A 24,874-nucleotide genomic window follows, 5' to 3' on the forward strand; every position below is an offset into this window, starting at 1 on the left:
TGAGTTGAGTGAGCTCTGTCCTACTGCAATAGCTATAATAAACACTGGGTCCCTAAATCTGGATACTGGACTTGAAAAAAGTTTCATTGGTTCTGTGGTTTATTCAAAAGGCCGTTGTTCCTCACCTGGGTAACGAACAAGTTAGTGTAGAGGTGAATTCTTACCACAGCCACTCATCAACATTTGTAAAAAGAAGCATGAAGTGGTTTGTGACAAGCTGCTCAAAGGTTCCATTTAGAGTGCCTTGGAAAGCACCTTAAGAAAAAACACTGCACCTGCTTCTTTGTGCTTCTATTTGCTTTACTTTGTCTCTAACTCAGCCCTGAATCCTTGCCTCACCTAGCTATATATTTCCTGTCTGACTGCCTTTAGCTTTCCTGGGCCTGCAGATACCTAAACCTTCCACCCCAGGATGCTTCCTACCATAATGCCTTCATTTTTGTTTACCACACTGGAAGGCTGCAGGGAAGATAGCAGGGTACAAATAACTAAGTAACCGACCAATCAACCTGGCTTGACCCTCTATGGGCAGCTGATGTAGTAGTTCTAGTATTGTTTTATCAAACCAAAGTTGAGCAGGTGAACTCTGATGACCAGTTTCCTATCAGATTTAAGCAGAAGGGGGAAAGGCGGAGTACAGTGGTACCTCGGTTTGCGACCGCAATCCGTTCCGCAGAGGCGGTTGCTCCCCGAAGCGGTCACTCTCCGAAGGCATGCTTCTGCGCATGCGTGAAGCACTGATACTGGTAGAGCGCTTCAGCGCACGCGTGCACTGCACAGATCACTTCTGCGCATGCGCAAGCTGCACAGATCGCGTCTGTGCATCCGACGCCACGGAACCCGGATGTAAACACTTCCAGCTCTGTGGTGGTCGCTCACCGAAGTGGTCGCAAACAGAGGTAGACGTAAACTGAGGTTTGACTGTATAAATAAATAAATAAATATAATAATAATAAATGATACTGTAAAAGTAGGTAACAATAAGAATTGATTGTGGCTGGTGGGCGTGATGCATATGAAGGAGTAGAGGGATCAGCTGAAAGGACATACCTGTGCAAAAATTGGAATAAGAACTGTTGAAAGCAATTGTTCTAAATCAAATATTCAAAGCAAACACCAAGTCATCAAATATGCTATCTTCAAATGTTTGGATTTAAATAATATTTGAAAGTGCACATCTGCTAATTCTATACTCAGCAGTTTATTTGTTCTTTTCAATATTCATGCAGCTCATTTCTTATACCGGTAGCTCTCTTTGAAATTCTGGAAGTTGGCAGCACATGCCATGTGATCAGGGCAAAAGGAGACAATTATTCTGATGAAGGAAAGGGCACTAGAAAAGCTAACTGAAGATGCGACTGATGTGGTGGGGTAGAAGCACCCTCGCAGTAGTCTAGCTTACTTAGATGGGAGAAAGGTCAGGCAGGGTGGTGACATGGTCAGGGCTGTGCAGAAGCACTGACAGGAGTAGCAGATTGGCTGGACTGATGCATCTGCACAGTCCCAACCTTGTTACTGCCCTGGTAAGCTGTAGTGATACCATTGTCCATCGCTCCACTTCATCACACTGGCCACTACTCCAGCATTGTTTATGGTTTTCTGCTTCTGAAGAATACAGACACAACACAGAGACCTGTTGTGAATGCCTCAAATTAGGAAGGAAGTAAAAAATTAGGAATGGGTAAGAAGTTGGCCGGCAAGTAAGCCAATTATCAATAATAGGATGTGCAACAATTACTCATACAGTATCTGCAATATACTGAAAAGAGATGGGGGAAGGGAACACTGTGATTTTGAATGGACAACATAGAATCATAGAACTGTAGAGCTGAAAGGGACCACGAAGGTCATCTTTAGCCCAGTGGAGGGCTCAGACCCACAGCCCTGAGAAAAATAGTCTCATACTCTTATCAACTGAGCATGGTGTGCAATTAGGGACATTATGGATAATAAAAGTCATGGAATGCAAAACAATTTCATGGCTGTGTGTTTTGAATACCGTCTTTGCTTTTGAAGGTATGTAAGTATTCTGAACTTCTGAAAGCAAAAGTATTCAGGGAATCACTAAACTTCAGAGCTGGAAAAGATGATGGAAATTATCTAATCCCCCTGCTCCAGTGCAGGAATCTGCAGCTACCTCAGCCCTGAGAGATGGCCCATCTATCCTCTGCTTAAAGAGAAAAAGCTTTCTACCTCCCCAGGCAGCCTGTTACATAGCCAAACAGCTCTTCCCATTAGAAAGCTTATCCTAATTGTTATCCAAAATCTGCTTCCTTGCCATTTCCACCCATTAGTGGAACAACAGAAAGCAAATCTTCTTCATCTTCCTACATGACAGTCATTCAGATATTTGGTGGCCACTATCATGTCTCCCATTCAGCTTTTCTCTTGGCCAAATAAAGGAACAGGTTTTACATAATTCTAAGGAAAAATAAAACCACAAAAGCTAACAATAACAAACAAAAGTACCCCGAAATAATGAAGAAGCCAAACTGCCAAGGAACAAATTTTCCTGGAAGCAAATATGAGAAGTAATGAATTCAGCTCAACGTTTACATGAACTGAAATACAGGTTATTCACTGATGCAGAGAAAATACCCAATTTCATTTCATGAATATCAAGAGGCAAATTCATTTTGGCTGCAGTGAAAGTACAAAGCAAAAGACATAGGATGGTAGAAAAAAATCAGAAAGAGGGCTAAAGTGTAAAACCAATTAATATACTGAGCCATCTGATTGGGATTTGGGATTTTGTCACAGGACAGCATTCTGGTGCAGGAGAAAATCCTTTCGAAGCATCTGGTTAGAGATACATCAAAAAAGTAGCTGGAGCTGACTCCCAAGGGACCTGCCCCTGACTAATCATTAATGCTTTGACATGCCTCAAGTGGATTAGCCTGTTATACTAAACTGTCTCACCTACCCTTTGTGAATTGGAGCCCTGGGCATTTGTTAACAGGAAAAGGTCAACTTGTTCAAAGCAGTCACTTCAGTCCCACAGCAACACCCCTGCTATTCCTATCTTGGGGAAGCTCCTCCAGGCAGTGGCATGACTCTTCCCCCACCCACCCACAATCTACATGGGGAGAAAAAACTATCACCTCGGGTTATTTTAGAGTCATAAAAGAAGCATGTTGGCTTTTAAATATTCAAACATTTGCCAAGTTTGAGAAATAATGGGGAGGCTTTGCTGGGCTGGTGTAGGAGAAAGGGAGCAGAGATGCAGCAAGGGAGCCTTTGCTGCCAGCCACACAGATACGACACAAGGCAACTGGCCAGTTTTCACAAAAGATGACAAGACAGGAGCATACACAAGTAGGTTGTGAGATCAAGCTGATCAATGGATAATCAGAGCAATAAGGAATAGCAAATATATACACATACTGCTCTTTCTAACTACAACTCTGTGCTGGGTCCTGCAGGAGGATGCTGAAATGATGTGATTGACCCTGCTATACATAATTGAAATGCTACTTTTACATGGGGATGGGGTAGTTGAAATGCAAGTGAGAAGAAAATACAGTACTTTGTCTTAGAACAGAGTCCACCTGCATTCCTCACAGAGCTATCTCTGAACTACAATTAAAGAATCTTATTAAATAATCTTACACCTAGAATACTATACCCAATTCTGGACACTACGATTTAAGAAGCATGTTGACAAGCTGGAATGTGTGCAGAGGAGGGCAACCAAGATGATTACGGGTCTGGAAACTAAGCCTTACAAGGAGCGCTTGAAGGAGCTGGGTATGTTTAGCCCTGAAAAAAAGAGACTGAGAGGAAATATGATAGCCATCTTCAAATATCTTAAGGGCTGTCACATGGAAGAGGGAGCATGCTTGTTTTCACTTGCTCTGGAGGGCAGGACTCAAACCAATGGCTTCAAGTTACAAGAAAGGAAATTCTGACTAAACATTCAGGGGAAAGAATTCTGACAGTAAGAGCTGTTCAAGAGGTGGTGGACTCTCCTTCCTTGGAGGTTTTTTAGCAGAGGTTGGATCGCCACCTGTCATGGATGCTTTAGCTGAGATTCCTGCATGGCAGGGGGTTGGACTAGATGACCCTTGCATTCCTTCCAACTCTAGCATTCTATGGTTTTGGTCTTTTGGGTATTGCATCAAGCTGAACCAAAAGCAATCTCCAAATTTCTCAGCCCTATCAAAAAGCTGAGAAGAAAAACTGCTGGTGGTATCTGGGTTCCTCCTCACTTCCCCAGCACCCAGGCAGGCTGATTGGTTCATAGGCTGTGCTATAAACACAGATTTTTACACAGGGAGGGACACACACACCACTCTTCCTACCTCCACCTCTGTGCTGGGTCATGCAGGAGCACACTGATAGGACTGTGTATGAACACAGATTTTACACAGGCTGGTTGAAAGGATACCATGCAGTGCACTTGAGAAACAGATGAGAAAGAGAAAAGACTCCATTTCTATCTTGTAACAGGTTCCACCTGTAATCCACATCAAGTATTAAGGTAACACTGAGGCTAGGCATTCTCCAAATATTCCGAGATTCACTCTGTTCATAAGTTGACATAAGGGTTAAATACAGGGGGGGGGGGCTATCTGGGATCTGTCACACATGTCTCAAATAATTTATGGAAGGTGTGGAAAACCTTCAGCCTGGGCCCATGCCTAATTTTATATGACCCTCAGCCTAATTACAGCAGAGTTGTAAGGAGTGAAAAAAGCAGAGAGAGAGGTAGAGAGAACAAGGTGGCCTGCTCACTTTTTACTCTGGTACCATCCACCTTTGATTCTGGTCCTGCGGCTGCCTACCATTTGCTTCTGACCCACCCCACCATTGCCATGCGATCCTCAACAGATTACCCCTCAACAGGTTCTCCACCTAGGTTTGGAGTTTTATATAGAAGCAGCACCTTGGAAATGAACTAGTAGTTAGTGAAGCTGTTGCAACATAGAGCTCACAGGTTTCCTACAATTGGTCCCAGTCATCAGTCTGGCTGCAGCATTCTGAACCAGCAGCAGTTTCTGAACCCTATTCAGAAGCACAACCATGTTTTGCATGTTATAATAGTCTCAACTAGATGTAACTAAGGCTTGTGTCACCGGGATGAGACCTGACCATAGCTGCCAAGTTTTCCCTTTTCTCGGGAGGAAGCCTATTCAGCATAAGGGAAAATCCCTTTAAAAAAGGGATAACTTGGCAGCTATGGACCTGACATCTCCAGGAATGAGCAGATTTAGGGCACCAGTTTTCAGCTGTGCAAAGGTGTTCCTGGTCGCTGCTAAAACTTGAGCTTCAGACTCATACCCACATCCAGGAAAACACTGAGTTGCAAGAAAGGTTGAAAACCTTATTCCTTTTCTGCCATTTTACTCAGGAGGAGCACCATTGTCATGTTTACTTTAAGCTTCAGTTTGTTTATCCTCACTCTGCCTAATATCAGTGCCAGATACCACACATCCCTAATATCAGTGCCAGATACCACATATCCTTTCCAAAAAACCTCACTGCCCCCCCTTTTTAACACTTGAGTCAAATCTGCACAGATGTTACAGACCATCTGCTCAAAACATTATCATCAAATGATCACATGTTTCTGCTATACATATGCCCAGTATTTAATTCCATTTCCAAGCCTTCACCAGTTTAACAGATATATTGTAATGTATCCAGGAATAAACACTTGTACAATTCTGAAATCAAATCTACTGCTTTGTGTGGGTGTTTAATAGAATCTCTGCACTTGAGTAATTCCCAAGGCCTTCGAGACTCTTGGTTGATGAATTCTCTTTGCATACCCTGGTCCAGTAATCTTGAACTTCACTCACGTTTTAACACGTAAGAGCTGCAATATGTAAACCATACCAAAGAGTTTCTTGCTTCACCCCTCAAATATAATAAAGTCCCATTAGTCTTGTTTATATATTGTCATTAAAACAAATTAGCATCACATGATATCTTGCCTCCCCACCCACCCACCCACCCAAGGCATGGAACTTTACAATATAAACAACCAGGCCCGTCATTAGGCAGAGTGAGGCAACTGGTTTTCGGTGTTGTGAAAGGGCAGCTGGAGAGGGCAGGCAGGGACGCTGCCTGCTGTGCTCTGCCTCAGCCTGCTTCGCTGAAACAAAACAGCAGCAATGGCAGCAAAGCTGGATCCAATCTCTATAGCAATGTTATCTGGCCCCTGTCAGGTAATGGTGATTTAAAAAATATGCACTCACAAGAAAAGGAAAAACTATGAAACAGAGTTATACTACACTTCAGTGTTCTTTCTCATTGGGTAGCAATATCTCATACCCAAGCTAGTTATTGCTTGTTTGCCCTATAACTAAAAATATGCCAGCTTTATAAACCCCAATCCCCTCATGAAGAGTTTGGTTGGTGTCTCAAGGAAAGACACTGCTATCTGAGATGACAAATAGCGGCCCTCCACGATATAGAGGGTTATTTTCTGCCATGAAAATGAGGCTTAAGAAATGAAAGGTAGGGTAGCTGTGGCAGCATAATCATTTTAAAGCCTTCTAGAAAGGTGATGTGAGCTTTAGAGTTTAAATGATTTTTTGATACCAAACACCTTCAAATATCTAAAGGGCTGCAGCATGGAAGACAGAGCAAGCTTGTTTTCCCCTGTTCCGAATGGTAGGACTTAAATCAATGGCTTCAAGGAAAAGAAAGGAAATTCTGACTAAACACCAGGAAGAACTTTCTGACAGTAAGAGATGCTTGAGCTTGCTGGTCGGTCAGCAGTTCAAATCTGTGTGACGGGGTGATCTCCTGTTGCTTTGTCCCAGCTGTTGCCAACTTTGCAGTTCGAAAGCATACCAGAGCAAGTAGAGAAATAGATACTGCTGTGGCGGGGAGGTAAACAGTGTTTCCATGTGCTCTGGCTTCCATCTTGGTTCCATCTTCTGTTGCGGCAGAAGTGGTTTAGTAATGCTGGCCACATGACCCGAAAAGCTGTCTGTAGACAAATGCCATCTCCCTTGGCCTGAAGTGAGATGAGCACCGCACCCCATAGTCACATTCAACAACCGGACCTAACTGTCCAGGGGTCCTTTATCTTTACTTTTATTAAGGTAACAAAGAGAGGCTCTGTGCCAGATGACAAATGGGTGGGTCTCCCTCCCTCAACTCACTGGTAGTTTGAGGTATGTGAGCTAGAAGCTAGAAGCTGGCAGACTGGGCAGGTAGGAGACAGAACAATGCTTGATTTCTGTTGTACTCGAAGGCTGTGGCTACCTTTTGGGGTGTTGATGCTGTGAGCCCTTCCTTCGTAGGCTCAGGTCACATAAATGTGTAAATAAACCATATATCTTAAAGACACCACAGTCACTGGTGCATCTCATTCCAAAGGAAAAACGAACCCTGGGTAAGCACCTGGAACCCCTGGAATCTTGCACCACTCGGAGAAAGGGGTGGCATGCAACAATATGAAGATCATAAATTAAAAGTAAAATAAATGTTGGAGGGAAAGAACAAATGGCCCAGCAAGGTCATGTACTCCACTGCCCCCCTTTTCTGCAATTATTCATGTTCAGGTGTACGAGTGTTAGATCTTCTGGATTCTCAAACACAACTTTCCATCCCAGATTTTCTGGTTTGGGATTGAGACAATTATGACTGAGAGATTATAGAGCCTAGACACGCTGACCTTCATTGCTGCTGATTATGACTGAAAAAAGAATTGCAATACTAATAACAGAACAAGGCTAGAAAACAAAGCAGCCAACCATTCATACGAGTTTTAACCATGTAGGTACTGTGGGTTTGTTGCATTCATCATCACAGAAGATAACAAGACTTGAAGAGGCAGGATTGGCTAATGAAAAGATGCAAATGAAGCAAAGCCAAGTATTGTTGCCTCAGGAATCGCCTGGATACTGTTCCTTTCAGAAAAATGCCCTATGCTTGCCAGCATTTTAGCTTGGAGGGCTAGGGTAAGCCATATGCATGCATTGATCCATGTTGAAGATGATTAGAAATGATAGCACAACCGCTCAGATATAATTTCTGCAGTCATCTCACACAGAAAGCTCAAAACTACCAGTATTTAACCCTTCTTGAGAAACAGCTTCTCAAATGCTGTAGTAGTATCCTTTGAAGAAATGAACATCCGTTGAAAGAAATAGTGTTTCTGTTTAAGCTCATGATGAACTAATGACATTGCTAAGCAGAGTGACTGATTTCCCCCCAAGGCACACTTGTTTTTTCAAACATGGCACACAAAGAGTCGTTCACCAACAATATATTAGTTGATATGTATCTGGTCAGCAAATTCCATTTGCATGTACATATAACTGCCTGCATACTCTGACTAGACATGTTTTTACTTTTCAGACACTTCAATAATAGTGGCCATAGCTGCAAACTGGAAAGGTTGCTCTGCAATATACACCATGCATCAATCAAATTTGAAACTCTTTTAAAATCAACCAAGCAACCAAACACACACACACAAACACACACAAAAGTGTAGGACCTCATTTTGATGTACTCAAGTCACTTTTACAGTTTTCTGTGTAGCCACAGTGACTACCACATAGATTTACACTTATGGCATTGATGAACATAGAAGAGTGTTGACTTAAAAGCTCCAACTTCCAATGGCACCAAATAACAATTGTTATTGTTATTGTTATTACCCTACCCTGGCTAGTTTTCCCCAGCCACTCTTAGCGAACATATTTAGGATGCATACTTACTTGATTTTGCAAAGTGGTAGTTGTAGATCTACTGTTGTGGAAGTGAGATTCCACCAATAGAGACACAATTCTTAAATCATAATTTCAACACTATTTTTTGTCATTATTTTAAAGCTCAAATGAATGTATGAAATGGCCCTCAAGTCAGGGCCAACATTGGATAACCTGCTTCCCTAAGGCTACTAATACCAGCTATCAGTATTATCCAAAGGTCAGATGGCTGATAAGGAAAAGAGTACATAAAAAGCAAAGGTAGAGGTGATCGGCCATATGCAAAAGCTCAAAATCCACAGTTGGGTAATATGTGGTTTGCACATAACTTGCTTGTGCCTTGAAGCCTTGAAGAAGCGTAAGTGTGTCTGGCTGTTAACCAGAAGGTTGGTAGTCATGCTTAGACCTAGGGAAGGGTTAAAGGGAAAACAGATGAAACTCACCCAGTTAACTGGTGAGATAGCAGGCTGTTGACCCCTGACAGATTGAAAATTGAGCCATAACTCTTGGGAATTCCTCTTGCTCAACAGTTAGGTTGAACTGAGAGGTGGTGGCAGCAGGATGGTCTTGGCTTCAATGCAGCTTGGACAATCTCCAAAGCACCCACCCTTGAAGGTGCATATAGAAGACAAAGGACTACTGTTTCAAACAAAAAAGAGAAGTCCTGCTAAGCATATATGGACACTTTGGTGAAGTTTAAAAAAGGAATGTGGTCATAGAAATTAAAAGGAGCATTATTAACTTTCAGTCTTTTCCTACTCATTCTACACGTCTGCCTGCACATTTACCCAGATGAGTGATAACATCAGCCATCTAGGATGTACAGTTGACACACCACAACATTCATCGATACACTAACTTCAACTACGGCAACATAAAGGGAATTGGCATATACACAAGAAGCCTGGTTACTCTGACAGTTCATTACATTAGGCAGCATGTGAGGACACTCATGAAGACATAATTGTATTGCTTTTTGTAAAAAACAATATATAATTTAATTTCAATTCTTTTAGCACCCCACTTAACACAATGGTTCTAATTAACATGTGCAAAACTATAAAATCAATATTTTCTTGATCAGTCCATTGTAGAAAAATGAAACATTTAACAAAAATATTATGTAAATCTAAACCTGTGCCATTTGTTGAGGTTGGGGGAAGAGATTTATCCATTTTTCAACAGTATTTGTTCATGTGGAGATTAACACAGTAGGACCTGCCTCACCATTATGAGGTTGTCATTATCTACCACAGAAGGTAGAATAACTTCCTCTCTAGAAAGCAGAGCGGTGAACTGTCATTCTAGAAGCTTTGGGGGAGGGGAAAATAGCAATACTGGTAGCAGTTTTATACAGTTAAAAGTAATAATAATAAAGCTGTTTTTTTAATACAGTAAAAGAGGGGGTGCAAGAGGGAACTACACATAACAAGCATCTCTTCTTTACTACGACTACTACTACTACTCTCAGAATAGTACTACTCCACCATGAATATGAGTGACAAACAGAGGCCATTTCAATCCTGCACAGTTTGCATAGAGTTCTCAAATTGCCCCCCTCCCACAGCTGGCCGTAAAGACTCCTTGATCCCCATTCCACTCCATGCATTCAGAATACATGCAAAAGGGAAGTGTGGAAGGGACTACAGTGGCTACACTACAATCTGGAGCAATCCTGCCCATAGCTCAAGGAGTGTATCATCAACCTATCAGGACATACAAGCATGAGAACATATGACATTAATATTTCTTGCCCAATAATTCATGAGATCCACAAGCAGGAACTGATTTAGAACTCGTGTGAAACTATTCAAACATGGTTGACAATAATAGCTCATAATAAAGTATCAGTTCTGAAGACTACATTTTAACAACAAACATACCGGTATCTGCCAACAGACACCCAAATTGTATTAGATTATGTTAAAGCTCAAAGTTTTATTTATGAGGTTCATAAATGTTAATGGTCAGAGAGGTTGCAGAAATTACATTTCTTGCACTTTTCAGGCATTGTAAGTCTTAAGTTACCGACCCAAAGTGGTCAATGGAGATAAGTGCACTAGCACTCCCTCCCCACAACACCCTCCACCAACTCATGAAGGGTAAACTTCTCAGGAACAAAGCCTACTGGACTTGCAGAGGCTCACCACCTGTTTTGGAACCCTAGAAAGTCAGGGTTCTAAAATGCAGGGGAAGCTTCCAAAGTACAGAAGACATTGTGCTTCATGAGTTGGAAGGTGATGAGAACTGTGATAGGGATAGGCATAACTAGTGCACTCGTCATGTGGTAACAACACTAGGTGAAATATTGGACAGGTTTGGGAAGCATTTTGAAGGTGCTTCCTTGAAGAAGATCTCCTGTAGGATTATGAATTAATGGTGTGTCATATTAATGCCAAGGGACACGGGTGGCTCTGTGGTCTAAACCACTGAGCCTTTTGGACTTGCTGATTGGAAGGCTGGCAATTCGAATCCATGCAGTGGGGTGAGCTCCCATTGCCCTGTCCCAGCTTCTGCAAGCCTAGCAGTTCAAAAGCATACCAGAGAGAGTAGAGAAATAGTGGCAGGAATAGTGGCACTGTGGCAGGAAGGTAAACTGTGTTTCCATGTGCTCTGGCTTCCATCACGGTGTCCCATTGTGCCAGAAGCAGTTTAGTCATGCTGGCCACATGACCTGGAAAGCTGTCCGTGGACAAACACCAGCTTCCTTGGCCTAAAGTGAAATGAGCACTGCACCCCATAGTCGCCTTTGACTGGACTTAACCATCCAGGGGTCCTTTGCCTTTACCTACCTTACCATATTAGTTCAAATCAAACACATGTGCAAAAGAGGTAAAGGGGTTGTGCTGGAAAGATTTTGAGGAGAGAGGTTAGTTTAAGCATACATGATGATCTTATGTCAGTATATTAACTAATCAGGAAAGAGATGTTCATAGCTCAATGAAACTGTTGACAGAGTGAAATAGGTGAATTCCATGCTAAAGATCATTAGGAAAGGAATTGAATATAAAAATGTCTATATGGCAGTCTATATACAAATCTATAGTTCAACCACACTTCAAATATTGTGTATCAAAAAAGCTACTGAAGAGCTCAAAGGGGCACAACAAAACTCCAGACTTATCCGGAAGAGTGGTGCAACTTCTCTGTAGTAAAAGTTTACAGCGTTTGCGGTTATTTAGTTTAAGGGGTGGGGGACATGGTATATAAAATTATGGATGGCATGAAGAAAGTGGATAGAGAGAATATTTTCCTCCTCTCTTTTAGGATCAGCACCCAGAGTTATCCAAATGAAGCTGAGTAGGGGAGCATTCAGGACAGACAATAGTAGCTCTTCACACAGCAACCCATAGAATTTGCTCCCTCAACTTAGCCGGCCACAAACTTTAAAGGAGATTTACCTACAACCTTTAGAAAAGGAATTACACAAATTCATGGAGTCACAACTAACCACAATGGCTATATACTACCTGCAGCATAAGAGGCAGCATACCTCTGAATATCAGTTGCTGAAGAACACAAGTAGGATGAGTGTGCTGTGCTCATTTCCTACTTGTGGCCTTTACATAGCCATCCATTAACCAGTGTGGGAAATAGAATGGCAACAAGGCTCTTCTTATGTTTTGGAACCTTGAGAGAACATAATATTCTACTTAATCCCTGATTGATCTTGTTAAAAGGAGAATGGGATAATGTGGTTTATTAGCTGCCAAGAGATAATTAATCTGTGAATGGCAAAACTGTGTGTTGTTGAATCCTGGAGATCCTAGTTAAAGGGACCCCTGACCGTAAGGTCCAGTCACGGATGACTCTGGGGTTGTGGCGCTCATCTCACTTTACTGGCCGAGGGAGCTGGTGTTTGTCTACAGACAGCTTCCGGGCCATGTGGCCATCATGACTAAGCTGCTTCTGGTGAACCAGAGTGCACGGAAACACCATTTACCTTCCCGCCGGAGTGGTACCTATTTATCTACTTGCATTTGACGTGCTTTCGAACTGCTAGGTTGGCAGGAGCTGGGACCGAGCAACGGGAGCTCACTCCATCGCGGGGATTCAAACCGCCGACCTTCTGATAGGCAAGCCTATCAGACCATAGCGCCACCCGTGTCCCCAATGGATAGTTAGTTAGACACCTTCTATTTCTCAGTGGAGGTAAAAATGAAGGGACAATACAGAAAACTGATTGAGTACACATTGCATGTGGATTTTATCAGAAGGGTGACAAAATTATTGGAAAACTAGAATCCTTTTTTCTGTTTATGGGCTGTGTACACACCGTGTGCACACAGATCCAATGCATCCCATGTGTGCATGGTTTTTTGCATCATCCACATGACACTGTTCCCATCCAAGTGACAGTCTGCACTTTCCCCCCATTTAATTTAAATATTCCCAATCCATGGATAAAGTCATAGGGAGGGGGTGGAATCCAACAGAAAATTGCATGTTACCTGACTGTGGACACACTGAAGTGCATCATGGGTGGAAATTTTTTTATGTGTGTGGTGAGGTTTTGCTGTGTCATCCATCACCATACCCCCTGCTTCCACTGGGAAGGTACTCCTTGGTGAACTGCTGGTGGAACTGGGTAGGACACAGATTTTTAACATTATTTTTAACCCATCATTTTGTGAAAATCTGGCATATCAGAAAACTTGTATCTTAGAAGAAACATGGCAGTGACAAATATCTGCATGCATGCCCACCATGGACCTCAGTTTTCTGGAATTCATGTGTGTGTGTGTGTGTGTGTGTGTGTGTGTGTGTGTGTGTGTGTGTGTAAGTACTAACTGAGGGGAGGGGACAACAACACAAAGTGGGAAGGGTGACAACTCAGTGGAAGAGCATCTGCTTTGCATACAATAGGTCCCAAGTTTAATTCCTTGCATTTCCAGGTAGGAGACACGCCAGCCAGAAACTTTGGACAGCTGCTGCCAGTCAGTGTAGATAATACTGAACTAGATGGATCAATGGCCTTACTTGGTATAAGGCAGCTTCCCATATTCAAATGCATCCCATCAAACACTACCAACTATTGTGGACTTGAAACAGTGAGATACAGAGCAATTAAAAGTGCTCATGTGTAGACAAAAACGCAGACAGAAAAAATGGATCTGTGTAACCCATTAATTCCCTGGTGTGTACACAGACACTGATAGCCATCAATTAGAGTGGATCAGATTGACACATAAATACAATCAATTCATAACATTAGCGGCAAGTTACAGGGTTTGTATGAATGTGAAAGGACTTAAATGTCATGCTTGGGAGTAGGGGTGTTTGTTGAAATTTGTATCCATGTAGCTTTTTGTAAATCCAAAATAAACAAATCCAAATAAACTGAATGTTACCCAAAAGAAAGGCTACGTAAGTAATAAAAGAATATGTTTTTCAGTTGGCCAGAAGCATAGTAATCTGTATTCATAAATGGTTCAACACTGTGTGTGCTGCCCAGAACTTGGCTATTTTTATAGATATAAGGATTGCCAAGAAAACAAAAAATGGGGGGGGGGGAGCATTGACAGGGGATAAGCATTTAAACTTGGATGAGCAATAATAATAATTTTGGTCTTTAAAATGAAAGCAAAAACTGAAAGTGGCAGAGAGAATCAACATATTCAAGAAGTACCTATGTAATCTTCAGTTAAATGTTTGATGGAGATACTGTACCTAAATCCACTCTAGAATTAGTATGGGCTGAACCAACTGATTCCACCCCACTAGAGCTTTCTGTTCCAGCACTCTTACTCTTCAGCACTCATAAACCCCTTTCATGTATGCCTTCCAGGAATGAACACACGTCTGCAAAAAAGCCATCCTGGCTGCAGGCTCTGCCCCCAGTCTATACATGTTTATTAGAATTTCTAAAGAGTCCCCATTCAAGCAGCTGTACACATGAGAGACTCTCCAGATGTTCTAATCAATATGCATGGTTCAGGAGTGGAATCTGCTGTGCTTTTCCCTCATATGAATTTAATTCATTAGCCTCAGAATCTGCTCCTAAAAATAGTGTGACTTTCCAGTCTTTGAGGCAGGAGTGGGGAACCTGTGGTCTTCCAGATGGTGCTGGACTACAGTTCCCATCATCCCTGATCATTAGCTATGGTGGCTGGGGTTGATGGCCACTCAAGTCCCACAACATCTATAATGCCATGGGTTTCCCATCCTTGATCTGTTCTAGACCATTATTTGATCACAATGTGCTATCAAAGAATAGGAAGCTTAGAGTTGTATTTTTCCTTGTGCAGTGGAACAACCTCCCCCTCTCCTTCCCCCATGTGGCTGCTGAATCTGTTCTGGAAGTTCCCCCAACCTCCTAAGTTTTGCACTAGCACAAAAGTGCCATTGAATACCACACACAGGATTATAGAATAGTGGAAAAGAGCAATGCTTAGTCATTTCAACCAGACTCTTGCCTTGAGGTGATGATAAGTTCAAGAGTAGTACTGTCAGTGTCCTCTTTTCTGGTTCAGTTTCTCAATGCTGATCCAGTTTTGATGGCTGCTCCCAGAACCTGTCCTTGCTTTTTAATAGTAATATTAGGGTTTTATTATCACTGCTGTGAGTGATAATAGGTGGGTGTGATCTGCTTTTTAATATTATATGGTGTTTCCTGCCTTGTGTCTGCCATTCCTTTTTAAACAATAGAGGGATTCAAATGTTAAGAAATAAATAGTTTCAGGCACTAAAATATTGACCCATTTCTTCAGTTCAATAATGCAGTTCAATGATGCATGTATTAGAACAGACTATTATTAAATTTACTAGACTAGTTCAAGCCCAAGTTACAATCCTGAAAAGGGGAAGACAAGTAGCACTGCTACCTTTGATAACAATTCAGATATAAGTAAATGAGTGCACCAATATTTCTTTTACAAGGGACATGCACTTTGTGTAGACACCTTACTGGCTAGCTAGATCGACCCAGATTGCTAGTCTAACGATATGAACAGATATTAACAAAATAGAATTGCAACAAGTCAGAAAACCTGCTAAAGAGCTGCTAAAAATACAGAAATATTTGCAGCACCCAAAGAAAAGGTAACAATAATGATGCCAAAAGAACATGAAGCAATGACTCCATTTCTCAGAGTATAATGAGGAAGAGCAGAAGTCCCTATTGTTGCTATAGAAAATAACCAATACCTGGTCCAAACAACTACTTGAGGTTGGCTACATCTAGAGGAGTTTTTGACTCCATGCTTTTGAACACTTGATCTCTACTAGGCAACATTGTGAACTGCTATTGAACCTCCCCCACAGTGTCAAAAGAGCTTTACTATGTAGCATGGTGGAGCTGCTATTGAGAAAAAGCAAAGGCCAAATCTCCCTTGAGCATTCTGTTCTTTGGACCCAGGCCTTGGTGTATGACTTTCTCCACAAATATACTTGCAATGGTTGTACACCAAATAAATGTATTGTGTTATTTGGCCACAAATCTAAACTGATACTCCTGCATAGACCAGTGGGTATGATCTGAATCAGCAGCAGCCACACAGCTAAGTGTGACTGATATTGGTTCATCATCATCATCACCACCATCATCTTATTTGTATCCCGCCTTTCTACTAAAACCATGCTCAAAGCAGCTTACAACATGAAAATTACAATTTACAATTACAAACATAACAAAAGTAGTCATAAACAAGATATACAACACATCAAAAAGTACACAACCATGTACTGAACAATCTCCATATAAATCAAAATTTCTAAAAAATAAGGATACAAAAAAATTAGCATCAACAACAGCAAGGAAAAACCCCATACAATACCCCAACCCAAGACTGTTCAGCAGGTTCACCTTTCATAGCTGGAGTCAGTCAGCCAGCCAGCCAGTCAGCCAGCCAGTGCCTTGCCCACCCAGGCCAAGTGGGAAAAGGTCCAGAAGGCAAGGAACATGTCTTCCAGGACTCACAGTCAAGAAGGTATCTGGACTTTTCAACGGCCTCCTCTTTTGTATCTGGAGTCAGTTAGGGCGCTGCCCTCTCAGGCCAGGTAGAAAGAGGCTAGCAAGGCAGGGAGCAGGTCTTCTAGGACTCACAGCCAAAATGGTTACAGTCATACCTCGTGTTGCATTCCGCTCTTGTTACGGACTTTCAGCTTCTGAACGCAGCAACCCCGGAAGTGTTTACTTCTGGATTCGCCGCCCGCACATGCAAAACGATCTGTGTGCTTCACACACACACAGAAGTGCTCAATCACACTGCGCACATGCGCAGAAGAGGCACTCTAGTTGTTGACTTTTCGGGGTGCGAACGGCACCCTGAAACGGATTAAGTCTGCAACTAGAGGTACCACTTATTACTATTACTAATTAAACAAGTGATTACTATATTGGTTATGTCTTTTTTATGACAGAATTATATTAGTAGTTTGCCAAGTAGTTTATGTTAGAAGCATCAATCATTCACACTTAACCAGAGTGTGAGTGGCTACAGTTTGTAGGCAATAAGATGAGACTACAGTACTTACTTGGACAGCTTACAGAAACTGGTTTCATTTATTGGGTTATAAATTCTACTAATTGACATTATCAAAAGATAATGTGTTCCTCTATTCACAGGAGGGACTAACCAATTCTTTCCAGTCCTAGCTGTAAATATATATATATATATATATATCAGAGAAGCTCAAATATGCTTCCAACCTGCTTTAGAATCAATTGCATCATGATCAGTAGAACAAAGTGACCACCTCCATTAGCACTGTTCAAGCACTGCTCTTGGAAAACTATTTTTGACACTTGCAGTTGAAAGATCACCACCCACAGACATCCACAGGACACTTAACTACCACAAGTCACTAAGGGGGAATATATTGTAAATAATAGCTAGAGCCTGGAACTTGAAGTCAATCTGAATATTACAGAGGATGATTTCAGAGCAAATCAGAACTGCATTCTAGCAGGTTTTTAACTAGGCTTTTTGGAAAGCCTCATAGTCATACAACAAGCACAATTATTTCAATAAACCTTCAGAGTGCTCCCCTATGCAATGGATTGCTTCTACTTCCACCAAAGACTGAATATGTGGTTTGGTGTGTCTAACCCATAGCTATAGCCCTCAAATAAATAACTTTCATGGAGGGGAGATAGTCATTCTGCACACAGATAAGCCGCTGAAATCCCATTGACAGCTACAGGATTTAGGTAACCTGAGAACAATATTGCAGTCACAATCTACAAAAAGACTTTTGTGGGAAGATGTTTGGGCTGGATACAGCCATTGCATTTGACCGATGAAAGGACTTGGATAATTGAATGGTATCCAAGTATCATATCAGTATATACATACATAAATTGCCTTATAAATCATCCAATTGTTTGCATTTTGGATCTGATTTCCCCACTTCTCCTTTATTGATATTTGAAAGGCAGAATGAGTTGGCTTGCAGAGAAAACAAGGAAAAAAAGTTATTTTTAAAAAAAAATCTGCCAAAAACTATTGGAAGGAGATCCTGTTCAAAGGCTGTGATCCAGTACGTGTAGTTTTTACATTATAAATGCTGGTTCTGGTTCCAGAAAGGAAGAAAACCCTCGAGTTTTAACACACAGAGGCGCGCGCACACGCACAAACACCGACTCATCCTCTCCAACTCCACGTACAAGCGCTGTACTTCAGCCCCACCCCCCTAGTGTGCCTCCAACTTTCGGCTTTCCTTCCTGTGATGCTGAGTTAACCCTACTGAGAAAACAGAGCAAACAAACCACCCACTTTCGACGCTGGAGACTTCCTGGAATATTAGCATGCTAGATGGCAAGTCTTGCCGACTTAAGGATTGAAGACGAAGATGAAAGATCTTTGAAATTCTGCTTGCTAGCTTCCCTCTCTTCTCTCACTTCCGCTCTTTAGGGAAATATATACGTATATCCCCCTCTCGTCTTCCTTTCCAAATGATGAACATTAGACATGCACTGGCTGCATGGCTTACACACGATTAAGGGAATTAACGTGCGTACGTCTCTCTCTCTCTCTCTCTTTCAGCAACCCCAAAAGGCAGCTGGAAAATATTTTGCCACCTTGCTAGCCCCCCCCCCCCGGCAAACGAATAAATTAAGAACACAGCATGGGACCGAGAGTAAACAGGTTTTCCTCCGCGAGTGTACTGCACACAGCAGGTTGCCGAGTTCTCCTCCTCACACACGTCTGCGTGAAAGGTTTACAACATTTCAAAAAGCAGCTTCCAACACAACCCCTGAAGCCACCCACTTTCCCCTCTTCTACAACCGCTAACACACAACGACGAGCTCACACACATGCACACCCTTCGCTGTCATTTCCCCCCTTAGCGCGAATTTGCCTCTAACCATCAGTGTGTAGCTCTGTTAGTTGCAAGTGGCACATGCTTCGCTTTGCTTTTTTAAAAATGCCCAGTGCAAAAATCCAGTCTTTGCAAACACACATGAGAAAGGGGGGAAAGGGGAAAGATTATCCTTACCTCTCGAGGGTCTTCTTTGTTTGGTTTGCAGAGAAGAGAACGTGCCCATTACAGCACCCATCGTAACTGCTACTTGGGTGAGGGGTTACAGAAAATATGCTTCCCCTCCCTCCTCCCAGTGAAACACCACCACCCCAAAAAAATCTGTTTGGAATATCTACTCGGAGAAAAAGGAGGAGGGAAAAGCAAAGCACTGCAGCTGAGCGTTCAGCAAGCGTTAAGCTTTGAGATTTTTTTCTCCCCCTTTCAGTCAACACACACATGCACTGACTCACAGCCGGCTGCACTCTTATTATTCAAAACAGCTCCCCATCAAAATTTAAATGCTAGGTAGATTCCCTCAGACCAGAGCTGGCAGCAGATGCATCAAAATATTTACTGGAGCACAGCCACACAAACACACAGGCTAATTTTTTCTCTCGTTTCCTTATGGCTCCAACCAGAAGCCTGTAGGTCTACAGGGAAAACATCAATGCATCTCTTCCATTGTATACTAAACTACCATTCTGCAGGCATGGCGAAGGTCTCAAGGGATGCCAAGGGACTCGGGCTGAGTACCAATCATGAATGAATGAATGAGAACTTGCTGAATGGAAAATAATAGTGAACCAGCTGTCAAAGTTGTGGTTCTGCAGAAAGCTAATTCCTGCTGATTAATGGTCTTGCTAAAAAGGCAGGAAAGAGCAGTCACTTAAAACTCTTCCCAGCCAGAGGACTGGGGAAAGCAATTGCTTTCCTCACAAAAAATAAACAAATAATAACCAACAGCTAGTAAACTACACCATGTCCATTGTCCCTATGCTTCTCTTACATGTCATGTACAGAAATGGCATGTGTATTTTAAAAATGTGAATCACAGCTATGTTAACTTGTGCAAAATACTAGCTGACAGCAGTGCACCACTCTCTTTCCCCTAGAAAATATACTATGTGACAGGCATCATCATTATCTGAATTCCGATCAATTCCCTTTACTATTCACATTCACATTCCTGCTCCAACCATATAACACTATCTAAATGTCACTCTTCAACTGAGGCCTTTGTACTTCTAAGATTTCAGGGAAATCCAGATTACACTATGTGTTGGTATTTACCATTTTGGTCAGAATATGATGTAGATTGTCTATTTCACACTAAGAATGAAAAATGTACAAAGGGTAGAGGGAAGTCAGCCTAATTAAGCAAGCAAGTCAGAGCACAGGAGTCAGTTTGCTGATCACACATCCTTTTAAGAGAGCAGCATTTGTGATAATATTTCAATGTATTGTGGAAATACCCTGTTCTACAGCAGAAAAATGTATTCTATCTTAGTTCTATAAGTCATTTTTATATTATAAGTATTATTAAAACAAACATTAACCAAATTTGATACACCAAACAACTTTGATGGACATTAAAAACTATAGATTTCAGATCAATAATAGGGTGAAAATGATTCCCAAATAAAATTTAGAGTGGGTTGTGTGTTTTTTCTGGAATAAGGAACACTTTGCATATATTGTTAGAAATATATATATATCATTTTACTGCCTCAAGACCTCCCTCCCAAAGGATGTAAGGCTAAGTTGTGCCCCCAAATATATTTGGATTTTATATGATTTAAACTGATGCTTTGTACTGTGGAGGTTTTTTCTTCTTCTTATGGACTATCACACCCACCCTTGCTTTTCATCTGAAATTACGGCACGGGACTTAAAATAATGCAAATCCATGCAAACTACACCTCACATAGCCTTATTGAATATACCTTCTTACATATCAAAATACCAAAGTCACAGTAATACCTTTATTAGACTCAACCAAAAAATCACAAACGATGCAATATTTAGTCTGAGCAGGGCATGAATGACAGAAGCTACTCTACCAGCTTGATTACAGCTAGAGATGGTTGAAATCTCCCTAAGAAATAACATCTTTCGTCTTCCCTTGAAATTCCTGCACATGTTTCTCCTGGTGCTTCACCTGAACTGCTGTGACAATTAAAGATGTGGCCAACATTCTTAAATATCTCTTGCAGTAATATTTGAACCCAATATTGGAACAACATTGCTTTACCATCTCTCAAAATTCCTAAAGTGGCTTTGCCTAAGCAAAACCTTCCAAATTCCCCTCAACTATCTATTTATTCAAAACTCAGTGGGTACTGACAATGATACAAAGGATGAAATTCACAACCTCGGTATTGCACAGAGCACCTAATTCGGCCTCCTTTCAGTCTCACTGCCATTCAATGAGAGATCCTTTGTGTGACATTGCATCCTGTTACTCACATTTTGCATGCATCTTTCAAGCGAAATTTGTATTTTTGTGTACACTTTTTGCATACATACACACACACACACACACACACACACACACAAACATTCAGAAGTACAGAGAAATCCCACACACGATCCCACACAACTTTCCACATCATGACTCACGCATTTTGGGTGACAGCACTGCAATGCTAAAACATGAACATGTGAAATGAATTGCCATACGTAGTTAATTACACAGAAGAAATGCCACAGGGAAAAACAAGTGGAAATTAACTCCTTTCATAATGCTTTTTGGCATTTGTTGGACTGCACCCAAAAATAAAAGCATTTGATTGGCATAGGCCAATTCAGCCGACCACCTACGTGGAGAATGGTGGGAAATACACTGCCAGCTTTTGTGAGGAAATCATGAAGGGTACTAGCAGAGTGGAGCTGAACCCGTTTCCAAGATGTCTGTCATTCTTGTAGCTTCAGTGCTAGAGTCTGAGTATGGCAGCTGCTGTTCTCACAGAGCACCATGCTTTTCTGGGTGGATGAGAGCCTTAACAGTTGGTTTTAATTTTTCTTGTATTTTTCATTAAAATCTGGCTTTAGCATAATTTTACCATAGAAAGGTAGTTTTGTATTGCCCAAAGAAAAAATAAAAATAAACTGGGAGTACATCTGCCACTGACAACCTGACCCCACTTGCATCCCCAGTGCCTGCTCACCAATGTACATAGCAGCCTCATTTACAACCTACCAACTCTTATCTCCATGTTCCATCCAAACCTCCCCCTCCTCTGCCTCTCAAGCAGACCCATGAGAGCTTTTTCTGAGCCCAGGGCAGGAGTCTTGTTAAAACAAAATTACTGAACTCAAACAAAAAAGCAGCCAGTCCCTAGTGGGGCCACACAGCAGGCTTAGCCCTCCAAGGCCAGGGACAGAGGCAGATTTAGGGGACTGCAATTGGTTCAGTTGCACTGGGTTCAGAGCCTCGGGGAAGCAGCAACTATGTTGTAGACAGGAAGAGGCAAGGAGGCATTGAATTTGGGTACCTCAAGGTCCACCACTGCCCAGGCCAAGTATACCCAGCTACCTCCTCCTCTGAACGGGGCCTGCTCTCAAGCTTGGTGCAATCTGCTCTGACCCAATCTATTGCTCTTGAGGTTGCTTGTGGATCAGAACACAACACTTAATTGGATTGCACATTGGATTATGGGTTGCAGTCTATTTTATATTAAAATATATGTACAGAATGTGTATTTTATGGATGAATGCACTGAAAAACATTTGAAAATGTGGCTGCTTTGTTTAAAAAATGCTTATCCTACATTGAAAGTATAAACAAAAAGCCTACAATTCAAATGTAGACTTATTGTGTGTCATTTCAAGAAATCCACAGAAAATGGGATGGAATGGACCAGTGATGGAGTGTTGGAACAACTGAAACATGATGGAATTGGTTGCTCATCCCTAACCTCAGTTCTCTGCTTGGGTCAAATAAGAGAGTTATTTTTTTAAAAAAGTTTCTCAATATGAAATGCCGGGGGGGGGGGGGGGACTAAAATCACCATCACCCATGAAAACTAAAATCACCATCACCCATTCTAAGGCAAAGCAACACTGCACATGCTTGAGATCATGTAGAGTAAAAAATGAAGGACGAAGGAGTGACCTCACATATACCCACAGCAAGGCAGGGTTGTCACTGCATAGCCATATACCGTTTCCCCAAAAATAAGACATACCCATAAAATAAGCCGTATCAGGATTTCTAAGCATTTGCGCAATATAAGCCATACCCCAAAAATAAGACATAGTGATAGGCACAGTTCTGGAGGGCGCCAAGGAAGAGGCGAGGCTGGACACATAATTAAAAATAAGACATCCCCTGAAAATAAGCCATAGTGTGTCTTCTTGAGGAAAAATAAATATAATACAGTGTCTTATTTTCGGGGAAACACAGTATATGGCTGTGGCGGCAACAGCATTTTAAAAAGCAAAGGAATGAAGCCCCAAAGCCAACCCACCCATGTGGCTAGGTGAGGCAACTGCCTCAGGCGAAATGATCCACAGGGGCAGTAGATCCAGTGTCCAAGGAATGCATCACCCATTGCTGCTGCTGCTGCAACAGCTGCAGTGTGTTTCTTGGAGGCCAGATCTATCGCCTCCTCAACAGCCCCCCCACGCCACCTGTACGGTGGACTCTTGGTGAATATGAGGCTCCTATCCATGTCCCTGATATAGCTCTTCACTCACCCATTCTTCCCTCTCAGGGGGAACATATTGTGGTTCCTGAGGCACCAAAAGGACTTGGGCTGGCCCTGCCTAAAGCCTTACAGGGCCAAAACATGACACAGGAATGAGGGAGGTAGAATGGAAGCTGATGAGTGAGGAGATATCAAGCAACATACACACACAAATTGGAGATGCAGGGCACAAATACACACACAAAACAGTAGTGGGACAGTGAATTTATGGCTCAAAACAAAGGGGGAGGGTGTCAGCAGTGGCAGCCACAGTGAGTGCAATCGACAGGTGTCACCAGGGAGAGTTTTCAAAAGAGTGTGTTGGCAATCTAGCCTCCTGGTAAGCATGTGAGCAGATACTTTATCAGCATGGGAATAAACTGGTGTTTTCTTCAGGTTGGGGCTAAATGTAGATCTCAACACTAAGGTGTTAAGAATTGCTAGCAGCCAGTTCCTGCACAGGTCTACTTGATTCATGTTTCTTCCTCCCAGATAAATGTGTTCTGAAGTGAAATTCTGTGAATTTCCTCTCTAACTTTTACTTAACAATTTCATGTAGTGTTTAACTTGAATGACTCCTTTAATACTTCCAGATTTACCTCCCAACACAACACTCACTCTGCCCTCCATCACCACAATCAAATGAGCACAATAATGAGCAGAATAAAACACACACCCTCAGTGATCATTGTCATCAACATCATCCTGCACCCAAAGAATGGGGTAACACCAACCCACCCCTGCGGTGGGGATAGGCTGCAATGTGTTTCTTGCTGGTCCCTCTTGTCCCTCTATAACTACATTTAATTTCAAGTCCCAACCCTATTGGTATCAGTAATAGAAAAAAATATTTTTGGAGTTGCACAAGGGATGTGTACTGTGCTCAGGTCCTGTTTGGGTTTCCCATAGGCATGCGGTTTGCCACTGTGAGAATAGAATGCTGGACAGACAGGGCTCTTTTTATGCTCATATGTGTGCAAAAATGATTTTGAGATGTATAGGAGCTACCAGGGGATGAGGAAATAATACAGGTGTAGGATGGGAGTACTGAGCGTGTGAAGAAAGCACATGGGATTTAGGAGCTAATCATATATAATTAGATTCCTAGGATACAGGTATTTGGAAGACTTTTGAAGTTTAGACTTCAAAAAAATGTAGAGGGTTCTAAGCATTTGAATAAATATGGGATTTAAACAGAGTCTTGGGGAAAGTAATATATAAACAGCAGTTTTGGAAACTGATACAAATTTTCCATTGGAAACATCATAG

At 41.9% G+C, this 24,874-nt stretch overlaps 1 protein-coding gene across 5 annotated transcripts in view; it reads right to left on the reverse strand.

Moving 5' to 3' along the window:
- The window catches only part of KCNIP1 (potassium voltage-gated channel interacting protein 1), a 495,512-nt gene that overhangs the window by 314,308 nt on the left and 156,330 nt on the right, over positions 1 to 24,874 (reverse strand). For 2 of the 5 annotated variants that reach the window (XM_035105223.2, XM_060271728.1), the window contains exon 1: positions 19,113 to 22,894. The exons of the other annotated variants lie outside the window; for them this stretch is intronic. In XM_035105223.2, coding sequence (XP_034961114.1) covers positions 19,113 to 19,173 — 61 coding nt within the window. In that variant the 5' untranslated portion in view covers positions 19,174 to 22,894. Of the gene's footprint in view, positions 1 to 19,112; positions 22,895 to 24,874 lie in introns of those variants that run through there. 5 annotated transcript variants of the gene reach the window in all.

This window comes from Zootoca vivipara, chromosome 2 (assembly GCF_963506605.1).
Source record: "Zootoca vivipara chromosome 2, rZooViv1.1, whole genome shotgun sequence".
NCBI lineage: Eukaryota > Metazoa > Chordata > Lepidosauria > Squamata > Lacertidae > Zootoca > Zootoca vivipara.